The sequence below is a fragment of the Lissotriton helveticus genome, chromosome 2_2, assembly GCF_964261635.1.
Source record: "Lissotriton helveticus chromosome 2_2, aLisHel1.1, whole genome shotgun sequence".
Classification (NCBI taxonomy): Eukaryota; Metazoa; Chordata; class Amphibia; order Caudata; family Salamandridae; genus Lissotriton; species Lissotriton helveticus.
The window spans coordinates 104,116,292-104,142,847 of record NC_136060.1 but is presented as its reverse complement, the minus strand read 5'-3'; the positions used below and the strand labels follow the sequence as shown (position 1 = coordinate 104,142,847).

The 26,556-nt window shown below is 44.5% G+C and overlaps 1 protein-coding gene across 4 annotated transcripts in view; it reads right to left on the bottom strand.

The window, feature by feature from the left end:
• DLC1 (DLC1 Rho GTPase activating protein) overlaps positions 1–26,556 on the bottom strand; it is a 576,904-nt gene that overhangs the window by 86,310 nt on the left and 464,038 nt on the right. Inside the window, exon 1 of one of the 4 annotated variants that reach the window (XM_078678150.1) lies at positions 2,801–3,287. The exons of 1 other annotated variant lie outside the window; for it this stretch is intronic. In XM_078678150.1, coding sequence (XP_078534276.1) covers positions 2,801–2,837 — 37 coding nt within the window. In that variant the 5' untranslated portion in view covers positions 2,838–3,287. Of the gene's footprint in view, positions 1–2,498; positions 2,602–2,800; positions 3,288–26,556 lie in introns of those variants that run through there. 2 more of the 4 variants (XM_078678154.1, XM_078678153.1) reach the window with 2 other exon arrangements.

Below are 26,556 nucleotides of genomic sequence, written 5' to 3'. Positions count from 1 at the left end.
AAAGGCAGCAGCCGTGCCATCAGGGCTTTGGAGGGCAACCCGGCCCAGGGGGTGGGTCATTTGGCTCCTCGAAGTCAGCAGACTAATTACTGCACACTTCAAAGAAACGACTAGCAGTCCCTCCCTGTTCTCCCCCCCCCCCCCCAAAAAAAAGCGATTTGGGTAATCTCAGCCCAGCCAGCAGCCGAGTTCAGATAAAACCACTTTTCCCAACATTGGATAAAAAACATGCAGAACCGTTTTTTTCTGCAGACTGTAAAGGGTCCCCAATAGAAGAAAGTAAACAAGCATATATATAAAACATTTTTTTAAGTCCTGCCACTTTACCTAGGGAACCGCGAAATTACATACAATTTGCCCCGCTCTTCCACGTCTAGCTTTGGCTATAAATAACGGCAACACGTTTTTGAAATGCGCAGTGTCCTTTGTGCTCTCTTCCTGCCCACACCGGAAGCACGGTGCGCCACGCACTGTAAACACTACCTTCTCATCAATGTGCAGGATTCCTAAGGATGGGGAAGGCACAAAGACCGCCTCACCCAGGAGCCGAGTAAAAATACAGCGTTTCCTGTGAGTCACTGCGCACATCCCACACGCGGGCCCTGCGGCCAAGCTCAGCCCTCCAGCTGGCGGAATGCACAGCCTGGGGGAGGGAGGCGCGGGCGCTGAGGGTATAGAAGGGCGCTCTGGAAGAAAACTTAAGTGTCATTTATGAGACATCCAAAGCCAACATGCAGGCACTACGTCTGCTATTTCCAGAGGAAGCTCTTCTCGAGGAAAATGGGTGCATCCGGCACCCCTTCGCTTCAGAAGACGGCAATGAAAATGTCTCTCCATAGTAACCACGTCATTGTTAGAAGGGCTGTGTGTTATTAGCAATTTGACAAACAGCGAAGAAGTTTGATAATTAACGACAGTAGTATATAACATTACGTACGTACCAACAGTTCAATAGGCTGCCTTGTGAGTGAACGCGCATGCCCTGAGGGAACCCACAGACTGTTCAAATAAGCCATACATTTATTAATGTACTATTGAAAGGACTCGCTGGCGTGGTGAGGGAAAAAAACGACGACGCTTGGGGAACCAGTGTACCTCGATTGCAACCACGTAGTGTATGCACTATTTTTGAGGCGAGGAGCTGGCGGGATGTCAAAGTATTCAGCTGAAACGAGCAGGGGGAAACTCGGGGGAGTCTGTCCTACCCTGGTGAGCATATACAACGTCAACTCTGGGCGCGGGGAAGAGGTGGTGCTGAGGCCAAATGTTGAAGGTCACCGACGTGCTCGATAACGGACCCAACATGCTAATTTAATTACTGTAATGGGCTGCACTTCGATTGAGACCTTACGTTTTTGACCCACAGCTGCGATTGCTGCATGGTAATAGTGTTAGTCTGCTCGCGTAATCCTTTGAGTAGAGCATAATGGGTTTGGCTCTGGCAGCCCTGATAAGGATCAAGGTGGCGCTATATGAAACAATAACTAAGCTAAAAAATGTCCCTTTCTCTTTCAGTTTGCTTTTGTATGCACGTCTTGAAAACACTACACCACCTTCGTTCGCACTGCAAAAGAAAAACTTTATTAAGCGGTTTTCAATATCTTGAGTACAACTCCTTTAATTCAAACAAGTCGCTCCTCTGGCGAATGAGTCACAACAATCACACACTATCACCTCTAGGTGCTCCATTGCTCATCATCACACGCCTTCAAAAAATACAGACGCTTAAAAGCTTCACTAGTAAAATATAAACATGCAACGATTTCGCACGATCCTGGTGAGAACGCTGCCTATACAAAAAAATATACACCGGAACGCACAAACTACTAAAGGCACACATTAACCCAACTGTTGTTTGTGATTATACCCTCAGCTCCAGAGACTTCAGTGAGCTAACCGAGGCTGGTTGGGTATATTTATTTTAGCTAGTCGTCCTAGTGCATTCATGTAATCAACGCATTAAGTGGTCAAAGGGAAAGCACTGGTGGTGGGGACAAGGTAGGAGAAATATTGCATCCTCTGCTATCCTGCACTCACATGGCAACATCGGAGAGACTTCGAGGGAGGCTTGCCTCACCCCGAAACTGGGATTCAGCAACGAGGCATAATTTAAGGAGAAGGGACTTAGTAAAGAATACAACATTTCACATTTGTGGATACAGCGGTGTGATCCCTGGAGGGCAGCAGTCGGCCAGGCAGCGCAGGACGTGATATATACTGAGCGCTCTCTGCTGTACGTGCCACAAACAAAACTCATGAGCAGACCAACATCAGCCCAGCTGCACAGTCCGCGGATCCAGATCACCCCTCCCCCAGACAGTACATTTGTGGCAAACAATTGCCCTGTGTGATCCCAACCCCCGCAGCCATTCATTTTCATTTGGTCGTGAAACCACTCCGGTACCATCCGGTGAGCTTCACACCAGCCCGCACCCCGACTGATTGGAGCGAGTCTGTCAGCTGTGCAGAGTCGGGCAGGCAGTAGCACTGCTACTTACTGCTGCAATACCCGCTGTATATCTGTCGCTTTTTGTTTCAGAGTGTAGGTTTTCTATATTCTGCTTACAGCTGGGGGTTTCAGTAAGCGCGAGCTCCCAGGCACCCTCGGCTAGCGTGCACTTTCCAGGTACGCAGCTGCTTGCGCCCTCACGTTGACCCACCGCTGCTTGCGCCCTCACGCTGACCCACCGCTGTTTGCGCCCTCACGCTGACGCGCAGCTGTTTGCGCCATCACGCTGACCAACCGCTGTTTGCGCCCTCACGCTGACCGGCAGGACGCAGCACCGGCGCACGAACTTACGTGTGAGGATCATGGTCTCCTGCTTCTCCCGGCACATGGGCGCTTAGCGCGCTGTTCTGGTCCGTACGGGGGGACGCCAGGTGCCTCCTACCCGGGCGCTCATGTCCGTGCGCGGCTCTTCCACCTCCTGATCCTCCGGTCCCTCAGCCCCCCCAGCCCCCCACTGGCAGTGCGTCTAAAATACGGGTAATCCTCCTTGAGACACGGTAATCTCTCTTGGACAGCACAAGGCGCCGGACCCCGCTGAGGTGCTATGCCTTGGTCCCCAATTTCCGCTGCTCCATCAGGCTCTGTGCTCCACTTCACGAGTCGACTTCAATCTCCGGCTCTCTGCGCTCACAGGGGCGGACCGGGTTTGAAAAGCCCTCCCTGTTCCCAAAGTGAGCTCAGGAGACGCCCCCTGCGCAGTCACTCCCACATAGAGACTTCAGTTGTAAGAGGGAAAAGGAGCACCGCCCTCAGGCGCAGCCACCCACTGAAACCACAAGCGGGCCACAGCTGGATCGCAGTGGCCCCGAAGACAGGGTAGACTAGCACACCCCTCACTCCCCTCCCGCACACCACAGCATCAAAGAAGACTGGAAGGGTTTCTCATTCTCTTTCTCCTACATGTGTTTTCCTGCGTCCTTTCTCCATACTTTTTTTTTCTCGCATCTTTGTTACTGTGCTACATCGATTCTCGCTTTATTTAATTTCTTTCCTCGCTTCCCCAGTTACCTCGTTTTCTCATTTTTCCATACAGCTTCAAATGCTTATTTTTATTTTTCTGTTCGTTTTTTTCTCCATTTCATTTGTATTCATTCTCTCACTTTATTTATCTAATTTTTTTCATTCTTTATTCGTGTGGTTAATTTCTTCTATCATTGGCAATCTATCACCGCAATTCAATATTTTTGTTTCTCATTTTTTTTGTTGCAAGTAACCCTGTTTGTATTCTCATGATCCCCATTTCACAATTTTCCATATTTAATTCACTCACATTTTCTCAATTTTTTTTCTCATTTCCAATTTCTTTCTGTTACCACCTTGCCCCCCTTTCTCCCAGTCTAAATTGCATGGCTCCCTTAATTTCTAACATACCCCATAACACCGTCATGGACAGAATCATTGCTACCACCGGGCTCCCTTCTCGACTGGACTGCTACTGATTAAACGGGTCACATTTGGTTCCTTATTCTTTGACGAAGTTCTAGAAGACGTGAGGAATCTGCAAGCTGCGATCTCCCCTCCATCTCTTACAACCTCCACACAATTCCTTCATGGATGTTGTCGGACTCCCAAACCAGATGACCGCATGATGACTGATGCTACATTTATCGATATATTTGATTGAACCTTATGAACTAATACGATACATAGGTGTGGACATATACAGTGCACAAGATACAAGTTTTAACAACAAGCTTTTAAAATCAATATCACCTGTATATGAGAACAAATATATGCATTAAATTAAGTGATATGACCGACAGGCAACAATAATGTGAATTAAGTGATTTCTCTATAAACTCTTAAGCCCTGAAGAAGTCCGCCTCAGGACGAAACGCGTTGACTATTTCAGATTTTTAACGAACATGAATAAAGAGTGAACTCCAAACAACGCAAGATGTTTGAAGTTTTTTGGGGAACACACCTGCGTATTACAAATTCATTTCGATATGTATATGGATCAACAATGATGTGCACATGTATTCAATATAAGAAAGAGTGCAGGGCATTTTTGGCTATATTGTACTGGAGCAACTGGGAGATCTTCCCTGTTTCTCTAATTTGGGACCTAGGGGATTGTGTCTAAAGCCCTTTGCACCTTGTTTTCATTTTTGACAATCACTCTTAGGGACGTTAAAGACTGGTGCTGGCATTTATGCTTCAATACCCAATTTCTCTGTGACAGATAGTTTGTAATAGATCACCCAGACACAGTTTTATCTTTTACAAAAAGAGGTGAGGCTTTATTTGCAATTATAATACTACTCCTAGTAATAATAATATAACAACTTGTTTTTTTATATAGATCTTGATTCCACTCTACAGTCCGTTCTTAGCTCTGAAAATAACAGAAGTTATTATAACCTAATTTATGGTACTAAATTTATGAACCTCGGAAGGATGTAAGGCTGAAACTGCCTTACTGGGATGTAGAACACTTTGTCAGCCGTGAATGTTGAGTCATCCAATAGCACAGTAATAATATGGTAGCTGCACAATTACAATTGGACCTGTGAATACTCTAACTTTACTGATATGTTAGCAATAGAATTGTCGGTCTCCCGGGAACCCAGCATGTTAAGATGACCTATCAAGGCCTGGAAACTGTTTCTTGGATCAATGTAATCTGTTTTAAAGAGTTATGTGAGCATTGAATTTTATAATCTTACAGATGTCAGTGATTACCATTGCATTTGTGAACTTGTGATCCAGAAAGGCACTGTCAATGTGTCAGGTTTGTTAGCGCAGGGGTCTGCTGAAGTTGGGTGATGCACTTGGCAATCTGCATCTCGAATGTTAGGGGGATCACAGCTCCAGAAGAATGCAACCACAGTCTTCGGAAAATGGGAAGGTCAGTCAGTAGGGAACAATAGCAAACGAGGAGGATACAGTTTCAACAGTGCTGCTGGGCTCCTACCAGGCAGCCAAGCAGCAAAAATTTGCAGGAGACAAACTATCGGGTCATGGGGACAAATGGGCTTGGTAGTCCCAGAACTAAAAATACTGCAGACAACCTGCAGAAAGTCAGAAAGAAGAACTATGCTGAAGAGGCTGTAGAGTTCTTCTATCTCGTCTCACCAGTGCAGCCTCACACAATGGCCTCTCTATCTTGCAGGGGAGACAGACCAGAATAAACAATACCCTATACTACATGACTATTTATTAGCTTCCACCAACGGTCAGTCGTAGGGAGCTGCCAGAAGAAATAACATACTCCCACGTTTACCCAATAAGTGAATATATCTGAGCAATGCGATTATGCCTGAAACTGTGTAGGAGGATTATGGAGGGTTCTCCCTCTGAATATATATTTTTTAATTGTACGGCACAATGCGTGTAATTTACAGCACAATTCGCTACAAATTTCACTAAAAAGCAGCACCTTTTCCTGTAGTGGGGGGCGTTGCACAGTAAACCCCGGGTGCATAACTCAGCCTATAATTGCTCGCAGTACCCTTGTAAAACCATAGGTGGAACTGTTCCTTACACCTTCCGTGTGCAGTGTCTCTTAACCAAGGTCTAGTCTCGTTGTTATCCCTGGATATTTGCAGGTGGTGCGCAATTCAAAAATCAGTTTGTCCACTGAACATCCAGAGTTTACATCACCCAACGTGATGCACAAACGTTATAGAGTATTCCAAGACAAAGGAATTCGTTAACACCTTTCACCTTCTTAAAAGTGACATATTCTATACAAATCCCTTTAGTTCTTAAACTGATAGCCAATGTGGTGAGAAGAAAGTGCTCAGGATTTTCCCCCAAGATGGGAGACACACTTACTATTCTCGTCTTTGCAATAAGACACCAGTGTTTAAACATAGCCTGGGGAACGGCATATACAAGCCTTTTAAATATCTGATTCCACACAAAAGTGTGATTTTTTTTTAAGTGAGACCAGTATTTAATTGTTAGAAATGGCACAAACAGAGAAGACGGACAGCCTAAGAAACGTTCACAAGTTCTCTTGAGGACTGTAGTCCATGCTGATATTACTTGTGGTATTGTTCAAAGTTTCTTTTCATTTAACTGGAAGGAAGCTCTTTGTTATGTAGAGTTGTTAAGTCATTGTGCTTTGACAAAAAAGATTAACTCTGACTTTTTTCACTGAGCAGAAATTGTTCATCCTTGCACTGGAAAGTAATCAAAATACATTTCATTTAACAACATAAGTGCAGCCATATGTTTCTGCAATCCTGCAGCCATTTTCCAGGAGGGGTGTCCCCACCTTGATGTTTAAAGATGGGGGAAATAAAAACAGGATACTGGAAGTTGAAATAGTTGATGATGTGTTTTGATGTACTGAATGCATTTATAAAACACTTTCTACCCTTTATGGGGCACTGAAATACCATACGCCACATTGTTATTCATCAGTTAAATACCATTGATGCGAAAAGTAGTACAACTGTTTGTTAGTGACCCTCACAGCCGTACAAAAATCGTTATATCTAAATTTTCCAGACACATTTATCTTGATTTCTCTGTAGGCTTTTTTCTGCATTTACACGCCATTTATTTTGGATGTAAAGAGTGGGGTTGTCTTCTGGTTCACACTTTGCAGGCACTTCACTCCCTCTTTGTGTGACTTCCTGATGTTTACTATTTGTTTGCAATTTATGATTGTAATACAAGGGCTTTGTATAAAGCGCGGCTGCCTCAGGTCTTGTGTGTGTTAAACAAAACTTTGTAAGTAAAAGAAAATAAACTATATTGTACACTCCTTAAATAAACACATCTGCCTGCCCTTCACATCCTATTATTTAAAATATGGACATACATTGATTGCACATTATGTAACCCAATCGATATATTGTATCAGCAAATAAGGTAATTTTACAGACTCTTTTGCCTTATAAAAGATAATTGGATCTGGGGTCCATGTGGTACGGATACAGTTTTCGAATGTTTGTGAACTCATTTTGGCTTGACATATTTTAAAAACACATATTGTGCAAATGTTTCCAAGCATTGCCCAGTGTTTATTTTTTAAATCTTAAATATGCTTGCGAATCACTTCAATTCACTTCAAATAAGTAGCTCTTGATACCACTGTACGGTGTTTGGCTTAGAATAGCATACCTTTGAGCAATTGTAATGCCACACTCATAGTAAAAGTAGCAAATTACATAATATACGCAAAGCTGTCTTGTAGGGTTTACCGTGTTGTCAATTTCACAACCATTTTCAAAACCTAAGCTACTAGCCATATGCTTGGCTGTTGAATTAAATATATGTTTATTTGGAACACTAGCTCTTTGCTTTTATAGTTTTTTTCTCCATAAATGGACACCATTCGAGTCATTCTGTAATGCTGGAACTACCTAGAATGCTGAGATAAATGCATGATTACCTTGAACACTTCTGCTCTCATAAGCTGGCCTCTGTGTGTGCGTGTTTGTGTATATATATATATAAATATATTTATATATCTGTACGTTTCATTCCTTGTCTTTTGTGGCATATTTCGCTTGCAGTGTCCTGGGCGTGCTAGGACGAGACCTGCCTCATAAGTGGACAGTCACCTGGGCAGCTTCGGCATTTTCTTTTCATCCCCGTTATTGGGAATGCTCTGACCACCGTATCCCCTTCCAGACACAGTACCACTGCAGACAGCAGTCCGTGATTGCATGGAGGAATTTTGGGACACTGTTTCCGCGATTTCAGGTCTGGCTGAATTTGCACTACTGCGCTTGAGGCATCTTGGGGGCCCAGGTGAGGAGTTTGTTTCAGCAACAGTGTTTGCCAGTACACTGGTACCACATTTTTAGTTCCATCCAGGACCCAGGAAGGGATAAATGGAGCCATGAAAGAGACATTCACCCAGTTTGCCGTGAGAGGAGCGCTCTGGGACCTTTAGTTTGCCGACGCAACTTCAATGTTGTTAGTGACTCTGACCCGGCCCACCTGGACTCATCACCAATGACAGAATGATTGGGTGTATTTTTTCAAGTCTACTGGCGGGCTAACGCTTTGGCAGCAGGCATTTGAGAAAGACAGTTTGTCGAAACGCGCCATTCCATTGCTTTAATGAAATTAAACAGCTTACCTGGATTCCCCGTTGTGTCCTTCCAGTTCTTCTTACAATGCAAACTTTTGTGGCCGCACGGGTCCCCGAGGATTGACGTACCTGGATGTGATGGTTGTGCGGTAACGGGGGGCGCAAGGAGATCTTTGGCTGTGGCAGGCAGTGCGGGACACGAGGAGTTGCGCTGCCTTCCAGTCCTGTCATCCCCGCCGAGACACGACGATCCTAGCAGAACACTGCATGCTGGGACCAGTAGTTCCTGTCCACATTGGAGTACCTTAGCAGGTGACACTGATCACGGCTAGGGGGAGGAGCTGAACTGAGTATTTACCTGAACGTGGTGGGGCAGAACTGTGTGAGGCGCTTTCATTTCCCGTATGACATGCTGGGCGCTGAGGAGGCCACACGGCCGAAATGCATACGCCCGCCCGCGCCATTGTGCCTTTGCTGCATTAAAGATTCTCCGTTGTTTTCCCCCCCAAGCGGCCTCAGACTCTTCTTTCTGGAAGATAATTGGACATACATTGCACTACCTTGCCAGTTTAGTGCTTCTGGGGCTCCTGCACACCTGCTGGCTTGATCATTACTGGCTGCGATGTGCTCCGGCGCATCTTTCCTTTGTTTCCGAGGCTTCGGAAAGCATCAAGCCCACCACTGCACTCAGGAGGAAGAAACGCGGTGGCAGAGTCACTGAACTCTGCTCTGGGCTCGGCGCACTGCCGCACGGGTCCCCGTGGATTGACGTACCTGGATGTGATGGTTGTGCGGTAACGGGGGGCGCAAGGAGATCTTTGGCTGTGGCAGGCAGTGCGGGACACGAGGAGTTGCGCTGCCTTCCAGTCCTGTCATCCCCGCCGAGACACGACGATCCTAGCAGAACACTGCATGCTGGGACCAGTAGTTCCTGTCCACATTGGAGTACCTTAGCAGGTGACACTGATCACGGCTAGGGGGAGGAGCTGAACTGAGTATTTACCTGAACGTGGTGGGGCAGAACTGTGTGAGGCGCTTTCATTTCCCGTATGACATGCTGGGCGCTGAGGAGGCCACACGGCCGAAATGCATACGCCCGCCCGCGCCATTGTGCCTTTGCTGCATTAAAGATTCTCCGTTGTTTTCCCCCCCAAGCGGCCTCAGACTCTTCTTTCTGGAAGATAATTGGACATACATTGCACTACCTTGCCAGTTTAGTGCTTCTGGGGCTCCTGCACACCTGCTGGCTTGATCATTACTGGCTGCGATGTGCTCCGGCGCATCTTTCCTTTGTTTCCGAGGCTTCGGAAAGCATCAAGCCCACCACTGCACTCAGGAGGAAGAAACGCGGTGGCAGAGTCACTGAACTCTGCTCTGGGCTCGGCGCACTGCCGCACGGGTCCCCGTGGATTGACGTACCTGGATGTGATGGTTGTGCGGTAACGGGGGGGCGCAAGGAGATCTTTGGCTGTGGCAGGCAGTGCGGGACACGAGGAGTTGCGCTGCCTTCCAGTCCTGTCATCCCCGCCGAGACACGACGATCCTAGCAGAACACTGCATGCTGGGACCAGTAGTTCCTGTCCACATTGGAGTACCTTAGCAGGTGACACTGATCACGGCTAGGGGGAGGAGCTGAACTGAGTATTTACCTGAACGTGGTGGGGCAGAACTGTGTGAGGCGCTTTCATTTCCCGTATGACATGCTGGGCGCTGAGGAGGCCACACGGCCGAAATGCATACGCCCGCCCGCGCCATTGTGCCTTTGCTGCATTAAAGATTCTCCGTTGTTTTTCCCCCCAAGCGGCCTCAGACTCTTCTTTCTGGAAGATAATTGGACATATATATATATATATATATATATATATATATATATATATATATATACTCCCTCCAAAACACCAGTGCGGTGCACTCTCAGGCGGGTGCTTCTCAAATGTGGGGGTGCTCCCGCATAGCAATTTAAGCTTCAACTCTCCTCCAACTCCCAGGTGATCACGAAGGAAGACAGCACTCGCTGGGGCCGGTTCCGTCAATTTATTTAAACACAACACTTGCACATAACAAACAGACGCGTTACGGCAACGGCCTTCATCTATGTTTACCGAAAACGTCGGAATTCATGTTATTTAAACACAGCACTACCTGAGACAACACAAAAGAGGGACTATCGCGAAATCACAACATCCCCTCCAGATGCACAACATACGAGCGCCATTTTAGAATGTCCACTCTGCTTAGATAAACATAAATAAACATTGTGTTTTAAATAATAAATCCAACATACATAGTGTTCAATTCCTGAGCATTACTGCCCCCATTAGGTGTCTCAACCTGTACTTCCCTGTCTAACATCTCTTCTGCAAACAGTCAAGCAAGGCCATGTTTCTTTATTTTTGAATAACGTTGTTCTCAAAGATTTACTAACATGAGCTAAGAAATGTTACTACATTCAAGATTTCTTCCATCTGCTCCCTGTATTGCACTTATTCATATCAGTTTACTCTTGTTTTGTAGCTAATTTGTTCTGTCATCTCAAGATGATATTATTATTGAGTTGGCAGAATCAATATTTATGTAGTGGGATAGTGCTTGGGTGGTAAGGCAGTGGGACACTCTAATTTACTGTGCTCTGATTTGCCTAAGTCTTGATTTAAATTTATTATGTTACGGAACTTCTATGGAGGAACACATAACATAAAATAATAATACAACAGTGAGACATAGTACAAATTAAGATCAACAGTTAAAAAATATAAAACCTCCAGTCTGTAACAAACATCATTTAAGAACGACATTAACTGTCCTTTATGAAGTGACGAAATGCATAGCACAAAAAATCTATACTACTATTATAAAGGAAGAACTTTGAACCTTTGAGGCGGGTAAACTCGGGAACCACAGCGCCAATCCAAACACCCGATACATCGTTGTAATTGTCAGGGTGTGCAGATGGACATAGGCTATATAAATTAAAAAAATATAAGTTATTTAAAAAATGTACGAGAAAAAAAAAAGTAGTTCCATGGAAGTAGCGCCGGCCGCGATGTGCGTGCTGACATCAGGAGCGCGGGGAGGAGCGGCGGGGAGGAGCGGCGTCCAGGAGCGCGAGGAGGAGCGGCAGACATGAGCGCGGGGAGGAGCGGCAGACAGGCGGGGAGGAGCGGTGAAGAGCTGCAGACAGGCTGGGAGAAACGGAGAGGAGCTGTGGACAGGCGGGGAGGAGCGGCGAGGAGCGGCGAACCTAGGAGCGCGGGGAGGTGCGGCGGATGAGGTAAGGCTCCGGGGGACCCACGGACAATTTCGGGGCAGGCGGGGGCCCTGGAGCGGCGAGGAGCGGCGTACAGGTGAACTCAGGAGCACGTGGAGATGCGGCAGATAAGGTAAGGCTCCGGGGGACCCACGGACAATGTCTGGGCAGGCGGGGGCCCTGAAGCCAAGGTCGGGACGGGCTGCTACTCCGGGGGACCCATGGACAATGTCGGGACGGGCGGGGGCCCTGAAGCCTGATTGCTAGCAGCGTACCGGTGAACTCAGGAGCGTGGGGAGGTGCGGCGGATGAGGTAAGGCTCCGGGGGACCCATGGACAATGTCGGGGCGGGCGGGGACCCTGAAGCCAAGGTCGGGACGGGCTGCTACCCACGGGGACCCACGGACAATGTCGGGGCGGGCGGGGGCCCTGAAGCCTGATTGCTCCCGGCCAAGGTCGGGACGGGCTGCTAGTATACTATATAACTGCAGTTCTATGGGTGCAACCTCCTTAGAAATATCATCATGCATAGCGCAATAGAAAATATATAAACATCACATTTCAGTACACCAAACCCTCAAAGCCCTTTATTTGCTCACTTATTCCCAACCTCACAAAGGAGATAATGAGCATCACAGAGAAAATAGAAAAGCAAATATAACATATAGAGAGCATATTCAATAGCTTCATTTTCAAGCCTTTAGAAAGTGTGACATGCGTAGTGCAATATGCAAAGTGCAAATAATGCTTTCATATAAATGCAACCTTAAAGAATAGCAGCATACATACACAAGGTTAGACTGTACCAGTATTGCATGTCTAAGAAACATGACCAGTAAAAGCACCTTCAGCACATTCCAAAAGAGCATTCTAAACAAACCTTAACATTGAATATGTAATCCCACCTTTAAGGAGCCGCAGCCCTAATAGAGGTAAAACGAGGATCTAAAAAATTTAATAGATCTTGTTACTAATCACATAATTCGGGGGGAAACCTTACATTAGTTGTAAACACCCACAGATGATACACCAGGGCCCTAATAGAGGTTTTAGGAGGATCTGAAATTTTATTTTAAAAGACCCACCAGTCCTACCCCATGGTTCTTATAGATATTCAAAAAGGATCTACAAAAATGGTAAATCTTGTTACATATCATGTCATACAAAGGAAATAAAACAAATTTACAAGCCTCCAAGGTAGAATGTATGTTATAATTAATAAACAGAGGCCCTAAAAAATGATGACGACACTGCAAGACAGGACACACAAATAATACGTGGATAAGATCCTGAATATGTAAGTGGTACAGCTCGCTATCCTTTTTTGAGATTTTGTCCCAAATGCCAGTAATCACACATAAAGGGAGCAAATCTAGTCTCTGCAATAGGATCAACCTTCTGATCCCATGGGGCAAATTCCATATTAGATAGCGCTAAGGTTTATTCTCCGGATGGCTCTGCTGCACCACCTGATTACGCCGGTTTGTCTGGATAGGGCAATATCTCTGGCCAAACTTATTTTGGACACAGAGCCCTTTATTAAGCTCTTCAGAACAGACTTGGGCATGAGAGAATCTATATTCAAATCAATCCCAAAAGTTTCATTAGCCTGCTTAAAACACCTAAAGAATACACCTGTAAGGCTGCCCGTGATATTCCCTCCTCTCCACATAGGAGTGAGTTTCCCCACCTCAAAACAGCAGCCAGAGAAAAGGCATAAGAGAATAATAAGCCAGACTCCAGGCACAAAGCATAAGAGGCAGCAAGTGTATTCAAATTGCACATCTGACAAAAAATGCGACCTTCCAGCCCCTTGAAAGTGTGCCAGTTACTCATATCTAACATTTCTCATGCATAGCACAAAGAAGGGGGCGGGGGGATTTGGCCCTAAAATTCCTCTTTAGTCTTGACCTATTCTTGTGAAAGATCAAGACTTTGCTTTTAGAAATATGAATCTTCAGAAAGTGCGCTTCTGCATTCTTTGATAGTGCTACAAGATGGCGCTGAAAGGCAATTGAGTGTGGTCATAATGGCCACATCATTGGCATATAATAGGGACCCAATGGACATCGTACCAATTCTGGGAGGATGACCTCTCACTTGATTTAAGGTGCCTGAAAGATCAGAAGTATATGTGGAAAACAAAATGGGAGCCAACAAACAGCCTTGCTTAAGACCATTATGTATTTTAACCTTCCAGGATAAACCATGCGTCCCTTCTATCAAGATTTGGCTCCAGGTATCCATGTGTTGCTTCATAATAAGTTCTAAAAGGTGGCGAGGAACACCCAAAAGAAGAAGCTTCCTCCTCAGCATTTGGAGATACACTGTATCCAACAATGTGGAGAAATCAATGAACACCATGTATACCGGAATACCTTGAGAAAAGGCATATTTTTCAACTACTGTTTGAAGGACCGCAATATTAACCAGTGTAATAATATTCTGATTCTGATCTTAAACCCACTGCTGTAAATGACAAAGTACACTCTTGGTAAATATTTTCTGGAGGCGTCCAGCAATATTATCTGTCTAAAGCTTGCCAGGGAGGATTTGGGGCCCTTCTTATACAGTGGTACAATGACACTACCCTACCATGTCTAGGGTATTTTCCCAGACCGGTAGCAATAGTTAAATAGCAGAGAAAGGAAAGATCCCCACGCTACAGCTTCATTTTTAATGACCGCAATGGGAACCTCGTCAGGCCCCCAAAGTGCCGGAAATCCTAGCATTCTTCATAAACCCCACTATCTCTTCCACAGAGGGGGCACCATACACCAAGTGCGATATCTCATCCACAGGGGGGCACGATACACCAAGTGTGATACCTCATCCACACAGAGAGTCACAGGAATATCTAACTCTGTATTACTTGCATGCAGCTGGGAGATAAAATCCACCCTAGTATTTTCAGGAATAGGGATTGCCTGTACCTTCAACCTAGAGTCACAGTATTTGGCGATCAAATGTCAGTACTTTCTAGAATATTTAGCGTTTGCAGCCTCTCTTACATTGATATATTTTGAATCATGTTCTCTTGTGCTTTCATGTAGTTTGCGTTGGGTTCTTAACCATTTCAGATGGTCAATTTCATGCTGTCGACCCAAGATTAATACATTTATTTCCTAATTTATTGCCTTAAATAAGAATTTACACTTTTTTGGCAACCGAGGATCATCAGGTTTAGAGCTTAATTTACCAAACTTTTCCACATGGGACTAAAAAAAGAATAGGATCACCACAAACAAGTTACACTGGGTCAGCACAAACTCTCTTGATCTTAACACTTCTGGCACCCATATTCTTAGTTGTCAAAAAGGACCAACCGTTTGACTTATTAAAACCAGTCATACCTAATTGAGGGCTCACTGAATCTAACTCCTGGAGATTAAAAGCCACAGATGTACCAACTAAACTATGATCACTCATATCAGCTGGAAAAACGGTGGGTTTCTCACAAATCTCAAACCTTGAACCTTGAAGGACACTACAACATAATCAAGTAAACGCTGAGTGGAGGAAGCATGACAAGTATATGAAGTGGCTTCACCCACAGCAGGTATCCCATTTATTATAATCAGGTCAAATTCCTAAGAAGTCTTAAGTAGTAGGAACCCATGCTTGTTCGTTCTAATTTTTATCAGGGAACAGAATTGAATAGGTGGAATTAGACACCTTGGCATTTAGGTCTCCTTTGATTATGACCCAAGGACAGTCTTCCATATTACAAAATTCATGAACTAAGGAAAAGAGTGAACTCACCAGGAAATCAAATGGTTTCCCAGGTGGAATATAAAAAGAAAAGTCGACCACTATTGCCTCTCAGGAAGACCGACTTCAAGCATAAACACAAATTCAAGGGGTGTGTATAAATTACATGATTCCAGTTAACCGCGGTCTTGAGCAAGATTGACACAACCCCACTAGCTTGACCCCTTTTAGAATGCCTTGTGTTACAGATTTCACTTCTCAGAGATACTTCCGAAGTTAGCGCTACACATCACTCTCCCGCGGTTGCCACCTTCCAGAGCTAAACTTGAAAAACAACAGACTTTTATAATGCTATCAGAGGGGTTGAAGGGCATTAACTGGACAGCTGATGACAACTCTGCTGAAGAAGCAGTTGGAGGCTGATGGACCAGAGCCTCCTGTGCAGCATCAGTCATCGAAGTCCGACTGTCAACACTGGCTCTCTTAGGACATCCATGGGCCAGAGAGGAGGACATAACTAGAGTGGAGGGACAGTGGGACAACAACTAGAGTCTTCAGTCACTGTCACTGCCTGGGAGGCAACTTTAGGCATTTTCCAGAAAAAATAGTAATAACTGGGTGAGATTTTAAAAGATCTTGCTGAGAGCTTTCAGTGCCATGGCCATTCCCAGAGCTCAATTTCTTCAAAGTCATCCTAATCTCACACAAGCCCCTGTCAGAGCCCTCACCTATGAGCTTATTGGTTGCTGAACAGTCAAGGACTCAGAAAACACCCAGCAATACCAATAAACATTTGGATAACCTGCATCAGCTATACCATTACAAAAAACAAAAATAAAACATGACCCAGCTAGACCACTTCCAAAGAATCTGTGGTCCCTTCAGATGAGGCAATATACATCAAGCATAGACAGCAGTGATAGCAGCGATAGGAGTATTAACATGTGGGCAAACAGCAGGCTGCTGAAATAAATCAGGACCAGACGTCCTAATGACAAGTAGTGAGTTAGTAATAGATGAATATGTGTATAGAGAGCAGTCTCCCGTCCAGGAGGCAAAAGTCGCACCAAATGAATGCCGGCTACTTCCTCGCAATCGAGGGGGCCTGTGGTCTAAGCCTCTGCCGGCAAACTAGGAAGCACACTGAAGCATGAGATCATGGGCCCCAGCTCACCAACTCCTTGTGTCGCTTTACACTGCTGTCCACCTCCTGCCTTACGGAGTGGGGGAAAAAAAGACAGCAAACTGGCAGAAGGAGGAAGTTATGGGGACGGGCAGAATGCCTCCTCCACCATAGGACTCCCCTGCCACTGGCTGCTGACAAGACCGCTCAGCTGACTGTGGCTTGCGGACTGCTGCAAACTGAGGCCCCCCTCTGCTAAAGGCTAAGAAAGCTTGTGGAAGCTTGAAAATGGACAATTTGCCTAGGGCCACAGAGCCCAGGACGAGATCTTAATGGCTCAGAGCACAGAAGCACGGAGCTCGGAGCTCCCCCACTCGCTTCCTGTGATCCACTCCTCGTTGTCCTCGCGTCTGACCTCAGAAGGCTCTGTTTGCTGAATTTATTATATTATATTATTTTATGAGAAGATTTCCTATAAATATCCTCAAATTTGGGGGTCAGTCCGATGCATTTCTGATGCTACTAGGGATGCTGGCTGATTTCATACTGATTTTGCTGCTCACTGGGACTTGGAATATTCATAATTTTGTCCATAAGACTGTAATAACCTATTGCCAAGTGACTTTATGGTAATAACTTTATGCAGCTGCACTTCACAATTTCTATACTGTAGCATTCAAATTTTGGTAATAAATCATTTAAAATATTTTGTTTGAACCACAAACTCACTTAGTGATTTTGTCCTAACTTAATTGACTGTATGTTTGTTATGCTGTGTTATACCTTAACTTGTGCCATTCTGCCTCATATAATCGAGGTTTAGCACTGCCCCTAGTTCATCCACCCATGGGCGTTTTGTTGAAGTATCTTATTGGGTGGAAGCAGGGACAACTTTAGGGCAGTGTGACTGGTGTGACCACACTGGGCTCTGACCTGGGGAGGGGTGGGCACTGACCTCGGTGGGTGGGGGGGTGATGCTGTTTTTAGCAATAACTTATGATTTTAAAACACCTTTGCCAGAGTTCCTTGTGCATCCAGTTTTCGCGCAGCATTAAAAATGTCAAGATAGCTCTTGTGATTAATGTTCCGGCTAGAGAGAGAGATCAGAGTTTTGTCCAGTGGAAGTTTTGACTCACCATAACGTAGCACAGAGGGTTAATATGCCTTCTGCACAGAACGCATACCGTGTAGATCATTGATATGTATTTTATGTGGAAAGCTTAGTTGATTACTGCTTTTGTCACAGAGATCCTATTGTTACTGCAGTTCATAAGATACATCCCTAATATAGAACAGGGACTGTTGCAAACTGTCATTAAATAGCTGCATGAAAGCTGCATAAAATAGGTTAGGATGTTATGTTTTTTGTTACCCAGTCTTGCATTATATATTCCTAATGTTGATGACAAGAGTTTGTTGGGTAGATGTACATTCTTATAAGTGAAATCAGCCTTTAACAGTGCTTTAAAACACATTAAATGTATGTGAGAGAGTGTCTATGGAGAGATGAGGGGCACTTTTGGTAGGTGGTCATGAGGGAATATGAGGAGGAGGTCATGGGGCAGATAAAGCCCGCCCTGGGTGTAAGATTTTAGGAGTTCTTCTCTCCCACAAGTCTCCAAGTGATTTCTAAAAGGTTGGAAGATTGGAGGAAGTGTGTCTGTTCCAGGTTTCCAGGACTAAACTGGGAGTTGAAGGAAGTATTATTTTGCCCCCAAAACTTTCATTGCTGAATTTGGAAACAACTTTCTCTTGGGAATGCAAATCCTCCTATATCTGATCCAGGAGTTTGCTCAAGCTGACTTATTACAGCATTTTTAACACCTAAAGCTAAAAAAATATTTTTAAATATAATATGTGGGTCATCCATTGTTCTATTTGTGTTCTGTTGTGGCACAGTCAAGTGACCACAAAGTGACATACAGACGCTTGTCGAAACACCTGCATGAACATATTTTGCGCGGGCCCCATTAACAAGACACCTTTCAAAATCAAACGTATATGCACAGAATATTACGCCACATATTACATGAGCTCCTGCACTTTTGTGTAAAAGACATGCTAGTAAAATTAATCATTTAAGCTACTGAAAATAACTTACCACGACCAATATTGCAATGTTTATGTTCTCCTGCCAACCTCAGGCTGTTGGTCAAGTGAGCTGTCTAGTGGTGCATGCATTTTTCGGTGCTGATAATACCTGATCATCTGTTTCCCCAGTAGACTTGGACACTGAGTGGTATTGATCCGTTGTAAGAGGGGTCATCGTAGCATGCTTTCAGCATGACAGGTTGCGAGTCTTAGTAATATAATACAGCATCCTATGCTGTGGCCTTCTGTTTTCTTTTCAAACGCCTTATTGCAAGTGCTCGGTAACAGGATTATCTTGCATTGCAGATTCAGGCAAGCCCCCGCATCTGCTTCTTTGCACATGAGATGCTCGGAAGCATTAGTCGCACATTCACATTTGAGAGTATTAACAGATCATCGTATTCTGATTTCTAGTGAAAAAGGACATATATGCCCCTTCCATCTATAAAATCTCTCCAAGTTTAAAAAAAATAATGGTGGTATGTGCAGTAGTGGAAATGCATTCAACAGGAAGAAATTGCCCTATTTTAGGCACAGAATTCTAGGAATATTACAATTTTTATTGTGAAAAAGTCGGAGGTAGCTGTCAAGGCTAGCCTCAAAGAACGTTAAACTTCCAGGGGAGTAACCTCGAAGTCCCTTTAGTTCTAAGTTTGATTGTCATGTGCGCCAAAGGTGCCTTCTCCATGATATGATGTCTGAGTAGCTGACAATTTCCTTTTCCTGATCCATGGTATCACGGGAGATGCAGTTTTACTGGTTATTGATGGTGCACAGGGGGTAAGATACTTCGATTTTTTAAAATATCTTTGTATAGCATTACATCTTGCACCTCGGCCACTTCTTAGTACTTTAAATAACAGGTATTGTTAATAAATTTAATGAAATCTGAGTTTGCTGGTCTTGCTGGAGATCAAATGAATAACCTGTAATTCATTTCACGTCTGCAGTCACTGTTTAAATAAATGAGCCTATATCTTGCTGATATCTCTTCTGAATATTTAGGGCAGTGGTCTTCAAACTTTTTCATGCCACACCTCCCTTCCACCCCAGTACAGATATAAAAAAAAACATCAGGCCTCCCCTCAACATTTTTCACAATTATTCTATTAAACTACTAATGTTTAAATATGTCTAGACTTATTTAAACATTGAAGGGAAATTCTGATACCATTTTAAAGATGCAATCAAATACATGACTGACAAACATACTATTCTGGACAGACAGGCCTCACTAACATGTACAAGTATCCGCAGTGTGATTTTTAGAAATTGGGGTAGGGTTTTTGAAGAATATCTGGAGTCCCTTCCCTTTTGATACCTTCTCCCAGCCAGGATATAAATGACAGAAAATGTTATTCATTACCCATTTCGGGGCGCCTTTGTGCCACTCATTTTTTTCAGCTAAAAACAAAGTACTGTTATCAGCATAATGCCTCTTTTGGCTACAGCCTGGTGACCCCTCTCCCCCTCACCCCCACCCAGTTTCAAAAACCCTGATTTAGGGGGGTCATTGAATTTGCAGCTATAGTCTTTCCTCATGCCTATAAGTGAACCCTATACAAAATTGCCATTTTAGTCTTTTATTTCCGGGGCTGTGGACTCCTGAGGTGATTTGTTCTTCTGTCTTTTTAGTCTATGGATGAGCACTTCAAGAAAACAAAACTATCTTCTACTTCTAACACTCCTAATAAGTTGCCATCACAGCTGTTTTTTTCCATATATATATAGCTATGGGCTTGGGACGATACACAATTACTTTTCAGCTAAGCAACAGACACTCCCTTCAGTAGCCTTCTGAGAACATAGGCATAGCCATGGAAATCTGTTCGCTGGACGTAATTCTTTCTCGCAGACCCAGAAGGCGGAGACAGACAGAGAGTGAGAAAGTATGTGAAAGGAAAGGATTGGTGAAAAAGGAGGAAGGTGGGAGAAAAGGTAAGTGAGACTAGAGAGTGGAAGCAGGATAGAACTTCTGTGCAAGGAAGGAGCAATATAATTTTTACAGGGAGGCAGACATAATAGCACTCAGAAAAACAAAACAGAACAAAAGAAACAGGCACCTTGAAGAAATACAGAACTAAAAGAGATATGACAGCAAATTAGAAAGCTGCAAGACACCTGGCTCAAAACTAGGGCTTCCGGTTTTATGGTATTTATTTTCTAAACATTTCTGTCTCTATTTATTCATATTTATTTTGTACCCATGTTATTGGTATTTATTGCATGTTTTATGAACAAATGGAGTGATAAAATGGTATATTTCAACATTTATTTAATTGATTAAACATGACCTCATGCCTGCTGTGTTTTAGCAAATTAAGCTGTCATTATAGAAAAACACTACACACAAGGGTAAATATTTGCATTATATACAAAAATGCTAAAATATGCTTGTATGTAAGGAAATCTCATCCTTTTTTATAATTCCTCATGCTGTTCCTCAGCTGTTGGCCTGGAATTCATGAAGGACTGAATGAAATGTCACTAATCGAAGAAGCAAATTTTTTCCACTTTTAAAAATAAATACAGACCGGAAACACATTGTTTTCTGTCCTTATTTATCTGTGAAAATCAGTAAAAATGGAAAACTAGAGCCCTACTCAAAACAAACAGCAATTGAGACAAACTTCACATACAGAAATGTAACAGATTATACAAGTCAACAATCAAAACAGCTAAAAAAACAAGCATTTGCAATGCAATAGGTCTCGCAGTAGGAAAGTTTGAGCTATTGGTATTGTAAATGACAATTTTTTTATTTGTGTGGGTTTTGAAAATGGCGAAATTAATAGCTTTGTCATTTACAATGCCGATAGTTTTAACTTGCGCAAATGTGACACCTATACCATTTGTAATGCAATATGTGTTGTATTTACGTGACTTAGATGTATTGATATTAAAAAAACAATGCCTTTTTCATTTTTTAAATAATTAATACTTAAATAAAAGTTATTATAATTTATAATGACTATATCAATTCTTTTTCTGGTCTACCATGAAAAATACTGCAACACATAGAAGGGTGTAATATTTAATTTGACTGAGTAGCAGCCACATAGCGTAGTTCAGTACTCGAAGAAGGTTCTCAGTGTAGCTGCAGGCAGTCCGCCCGATAATGGGCGTGGGGTGCCATTTGGGGTAGGAAGCTGATATTTCCAATTTTTAAAGGATTTCTGAAACTGTTTTTCAAGTTTATTACCCTGATTAAAATACTATATTGTGAAATGTTTTACCTGCTGCACACTAGTAAAGCCTACAGCTGTCAGTGTATTTGTTGGTGAAGAACTAATGCCATTTGACTGAGAGCTCAGCATGATGGAAAAATATAGACCGTTTTTATCTATCAGTAGCATGGTCCTCATGTAAATATGTATTAAAAAAAGTAAAGTTAAAAACTTGCAAAATAGTTGATATTAATATTAAATATTCAGAAAACTTTCGGACAATTGAGTATAAAGCATAGAAATGCGGGAATGGCCTGTACGGTGGGTGTTAATGGCAATAACTGCCTCGATTTCAGATACACATTCGAGCAATGGTCTGCCCTGCACCATAGCAGGATACGGATTGTGCCGATACACAGTGCATTATCCCTTCTAGACTTGTCCTCATTTAAACCACATCGCCTCTTTAAATAACAGGTGCAATAACGTTATATTGTTAAATTAATAGCCAATTAAAAACAAGGCAGTTCTGCAATGTAGACAACAATCACCACCACAGCCCGGAGGAAAACACCGGAAGCAGATGTCCGGCCCGCCGCCTGGTTGTGGGCGGGGCCGGGAAGAGGTGTGCCCGCTCCCACTGCCTTACGGAAAGCTTTGTCTGTTGTCCTCCGGTCTCCCGAGTCGTGAGGGAGACCGGAAATGCCGTGCCAGCCATGGCGGGGGGGGGCCCGTGCAGAAGAGGGAGCCCCCGCTGGAGAAGGAGAGACCGGCCCGCCGCCGAGCGCCAGCCGACCCGGTGAGTCCCGGATAGAGAGGAGGGGCGTGAGGCCTCATGCATGCGGCGGCCGGGGGCGCTTCTATGTCTGCGGCGGCGGCGGTGGGGGAGGGGGCGGGGGGTGGTGGTTGTAGTCTCTGTATGCGTGCGTGTGTGCGTGCGTGTGTGTAGGTGCGCTCCTGCGTGTCTGTGTGTGTGTGTGTGTGTGGCCCTTCCTGCCTGCGTGTGCATGTGTGTGTCTGTGGCAGGGGCTGAGCACGGCGCCGGCTGTGCGTGCGTGCTCACGAGGTCAAATCTCGGCCTGAAGCGCGTGGCACTTTGCTGTCCTCATTCCCTTAAAAGTAACAACATAAGTTGTCTCGCTAGACGCAAAAGCTTTGCTTTTGCTTACGTCTAGCGAGACCTAAAAAGGTACTTTTCAGATAGAGAGTCCAACGTGTCTGTTTTGGTTGTGTAATGATTTGCCAGTTTGCCTGTGAATTCTTGATTAATGGGCTGAGTTCCTTCTGTGCATTTAGGTTTATGAAATTCGGTGAGAATTTTATAAAATGCTTTTTTGCACATTTAACATTTTGAATTCTTTCTGAATATAGTACCTTTTTTCAGTTCCCTGAGAGCCGTTGATCAGTGGATGACATGGAACCATCTCAAATGAAATGTTTCCAAAATGGAAATACTCAATTGTGGCGATTTGAAAAATCTTGACCCACATGGTGCCTATCCTGACGATCTTACACCACCTCCTAAAGTATCTAAGGGAGTTAGAAACCTTTGAATTACCATGGACTCCAAGCTATCAATGAATGCCCAAGTGGACAAATTAGCAAGATCAAGCTTTGTTACTAAGAAAACTCTATGACATATCTTCCCCCACCTGGGATGTCCACACAAGGTCCAGGCTACTATCTCTCTGGTACTGTCTAAACCTGATTACGCCAATGGCCTCTACCACAGATCATCTTTATCAACTATGAAAAGATTACAATGGATTCAGAACTCTGCTGCCAGACTACTCCTATGTGTAAAGCCACAAGCCCACATCTCCCCTGTCTTGAGGGCTCTACATTGGTTACTGGTTGCCAAAGATCCACATTCAAGCTGCTTTGTATCACCCACAAAGCAATATATGGAACAGGACCTCGTTGCATAAGGAAAAAAATCACCAAATACATTCAACAAATGGAACCTGTGCTCCAGATTTGCACCTCGCCTCAAAATCCCACCATACAAAAAACAAAAACATAGACGGCACATCCTTCCCTGTTCAAGCAGCCAAACTATGGAACTCATTACCCCCAAACATAAGATCTAAAGATAACTATCTTGGACCACGTCCTTCTCTCCGGCAGAACCCAGAGAGTCCGCCTGCCGCCCTTCCGATCCGAAGCCACCAACATCATCTGTGGCGTACCCCAGGGCTCATCCCTCAGCCCGACCCTGTTCAACGTCTACCTGGCCCCCCTCTCACAAGTGGCCCGCCAGCACGACCTGAACATCATCTCCTATGCCGACGACACCCAGCTCATCCTCTTCCTCACCAAGTACCCGCACACTGCCAAAACCAACCTCCACGAGGGAATGAAGGCCGTCGCCGAGTGGATGAGGAGCAGCCGTCTGAAACTGAACCCGGACAAGACGGAGGTCCTCATCCTAGGCCCCACCCCCTCTGCGTGGGACGACTCCTGGTGACCGACCCTATTGGTTACTGCTCCAACGCCCATGGACCACGCACGCACTCTAGGATTCATCCTCGACTCCACCCTCTCCATGGCTAAACAGGTCAACGCCATCTCCTCCTCCTGCTACAACACCCTCCGCATGCTTTGCAGAATCTACAAGTGGATCCCGACTGAAACAAGAAGAACAGTGACCCAAGCCCTCGTCAGCAGGACTACGTCAACGCGCTCTACGCAGGAATCCCGGCCAAACACCTGCGACGACTACAACGCATCCAAAACGCCTCCGCCCAACTGATCCCCAACGTCACCCGCCGCAGCCACATCACCTCTCACCTAAGAGACCTGCAGTGGCTTCCCGTCAACAAGAGGATTACCTTCAAGCTCCTCACCCATGCCCACAAAGCACTCCACAACACCGGACCAGCCTACCAGAACAACAGACTCAAGTTTTACACCCCTGCCCGCCAGCTCTGCTCCGCCAGCCTCGCCCTCGCCACTGTCCCACGCATCCAACGAACAACCTCCAGCGGCAGATCCTTCTCCTTCCTCGCCGCCAAGACCTGGAACACCCTCCCCACCAATCTGCGGCAGACCCAAGACCTGCTCACCTTCAGAAGGCTCCTCAAGACCTGCCTCTTCGAGCAGGAGCAGCACCCTCAGCGCCTTGAGACCCTCACGGGTAAGTAGCGCGCTTTACAAATGCACTGATTGATTGATTGATCTTGTCTTCAGAAGACTACTCAAGAGTTGGCTTTTCCTTATATAGCCACCATACTCAAACACAAATGTACAGCTTATCCCTGTGTATATAAACATTTAATTTGATTATATCTATGTATCTTGTTATGTGTATTTCTTTGTATAAATATGTATAATAATTGTTTTTAAATATGTAGATATTCTCTAGGTCTGCTTAACAAATGTACATATTACTTATTGGTAAAGTATATTGGTCATGGGATCAAGCTTCAGCGGAAGCGAAACGCATTCTGGCGGACTGGGCCAGGCTGAGAATGAAGCACTTTGATTAAGCACTGATTTCTGGGTCTGCTCTTCGTCATTATCCGAGGCAGGAGCCTTCTTTTGGTGACGACTTACTTCATATATATATATACATACATATATATATATATATATTACCTACTGGCGGTCGCCAGTAGGTATATATAGTTAGGATTTTTTCCCTATGGGATTTTTGAAAATTCTATGTCTAATAACTTTGGCGTTTGTGGACGGAATTGGCTGAAATTTTCAGGAAAATGGAACATTTTGTTTCTGAGCAGCCCCTGGAAATTTGGGGGGGGGGGTTCGTCAAGGGGTGGCCGAGAAAAAAGGGGGGTCCCAAAACGTGTTTTTCCCATGTTAATTTCCATAGGGCGGTTGGCCTCACTTTTAGGCCGAACGGCTGAATGGATTTGCACGAAACTTGGCAAAATTGTAGGGACTGTTAGCCCGATGTGCCTTTGCTAGGTCTCAATATATGTGCTCCAGTGGATTTTGAGAAATTAACGTTCAAAAAAAGATATATATCTGTAAGCGCGCTCCAGGCAGCGCTCCGGTTCGCGTACTTGACGCGTAACGGAACTTCGCGTAGCGAAGCTGATTGGCTCTCCGGTGTCTGTCAACATTCTAAACAGTCCGGAGCGGCCGCCATCTTGTCTCTCGGTAGGATCGAGAGACAAGAGGAGGCCAAAACAAAGGGGGAAATGACCATAAGGGGGCATAGTAGATCCTCCCTGACCCTCTAGGTTTGATGTGGAGGCTTTAAAAGGGCCGCAGTGCGTGGGGAGCGCCCGGTCCGCGAACCGGGAAGCGTTCTGGGGAGCGTACTATAAGGAAAAAAGAATGATAGACTTTTCAAATACTGTATGTTAATTGATTGTTGGTTTTGTTGATTATTTTTTAATTTCTTTATTTTTTAAGCAATTATTTATTATTGTGATTGTTATTGTGATTGTGTTTCAAAATTTAATAACATTTCTAACATTTCACTGTCTGAAATGCCGTCATTTTCATTGAACATAGCTTGTAATCTCTGAGTGTGTAAAATGTCCTCATTTTGAAGGAGGTCATCTACTGCTTGCACACATTGCAGTAGTTCTTGGTCCCAAGTTTCATCCATAAATTCTATATAATTTGGATCAATTAATTCTTGGTTGCTCTCTTGCAGGACAATTTGAAATGAAACTTTCTGTTCGCTTTCCATGTTGCCTGAAATTTGGATAAAAAAATATATATTAGTAGAGATAGGGC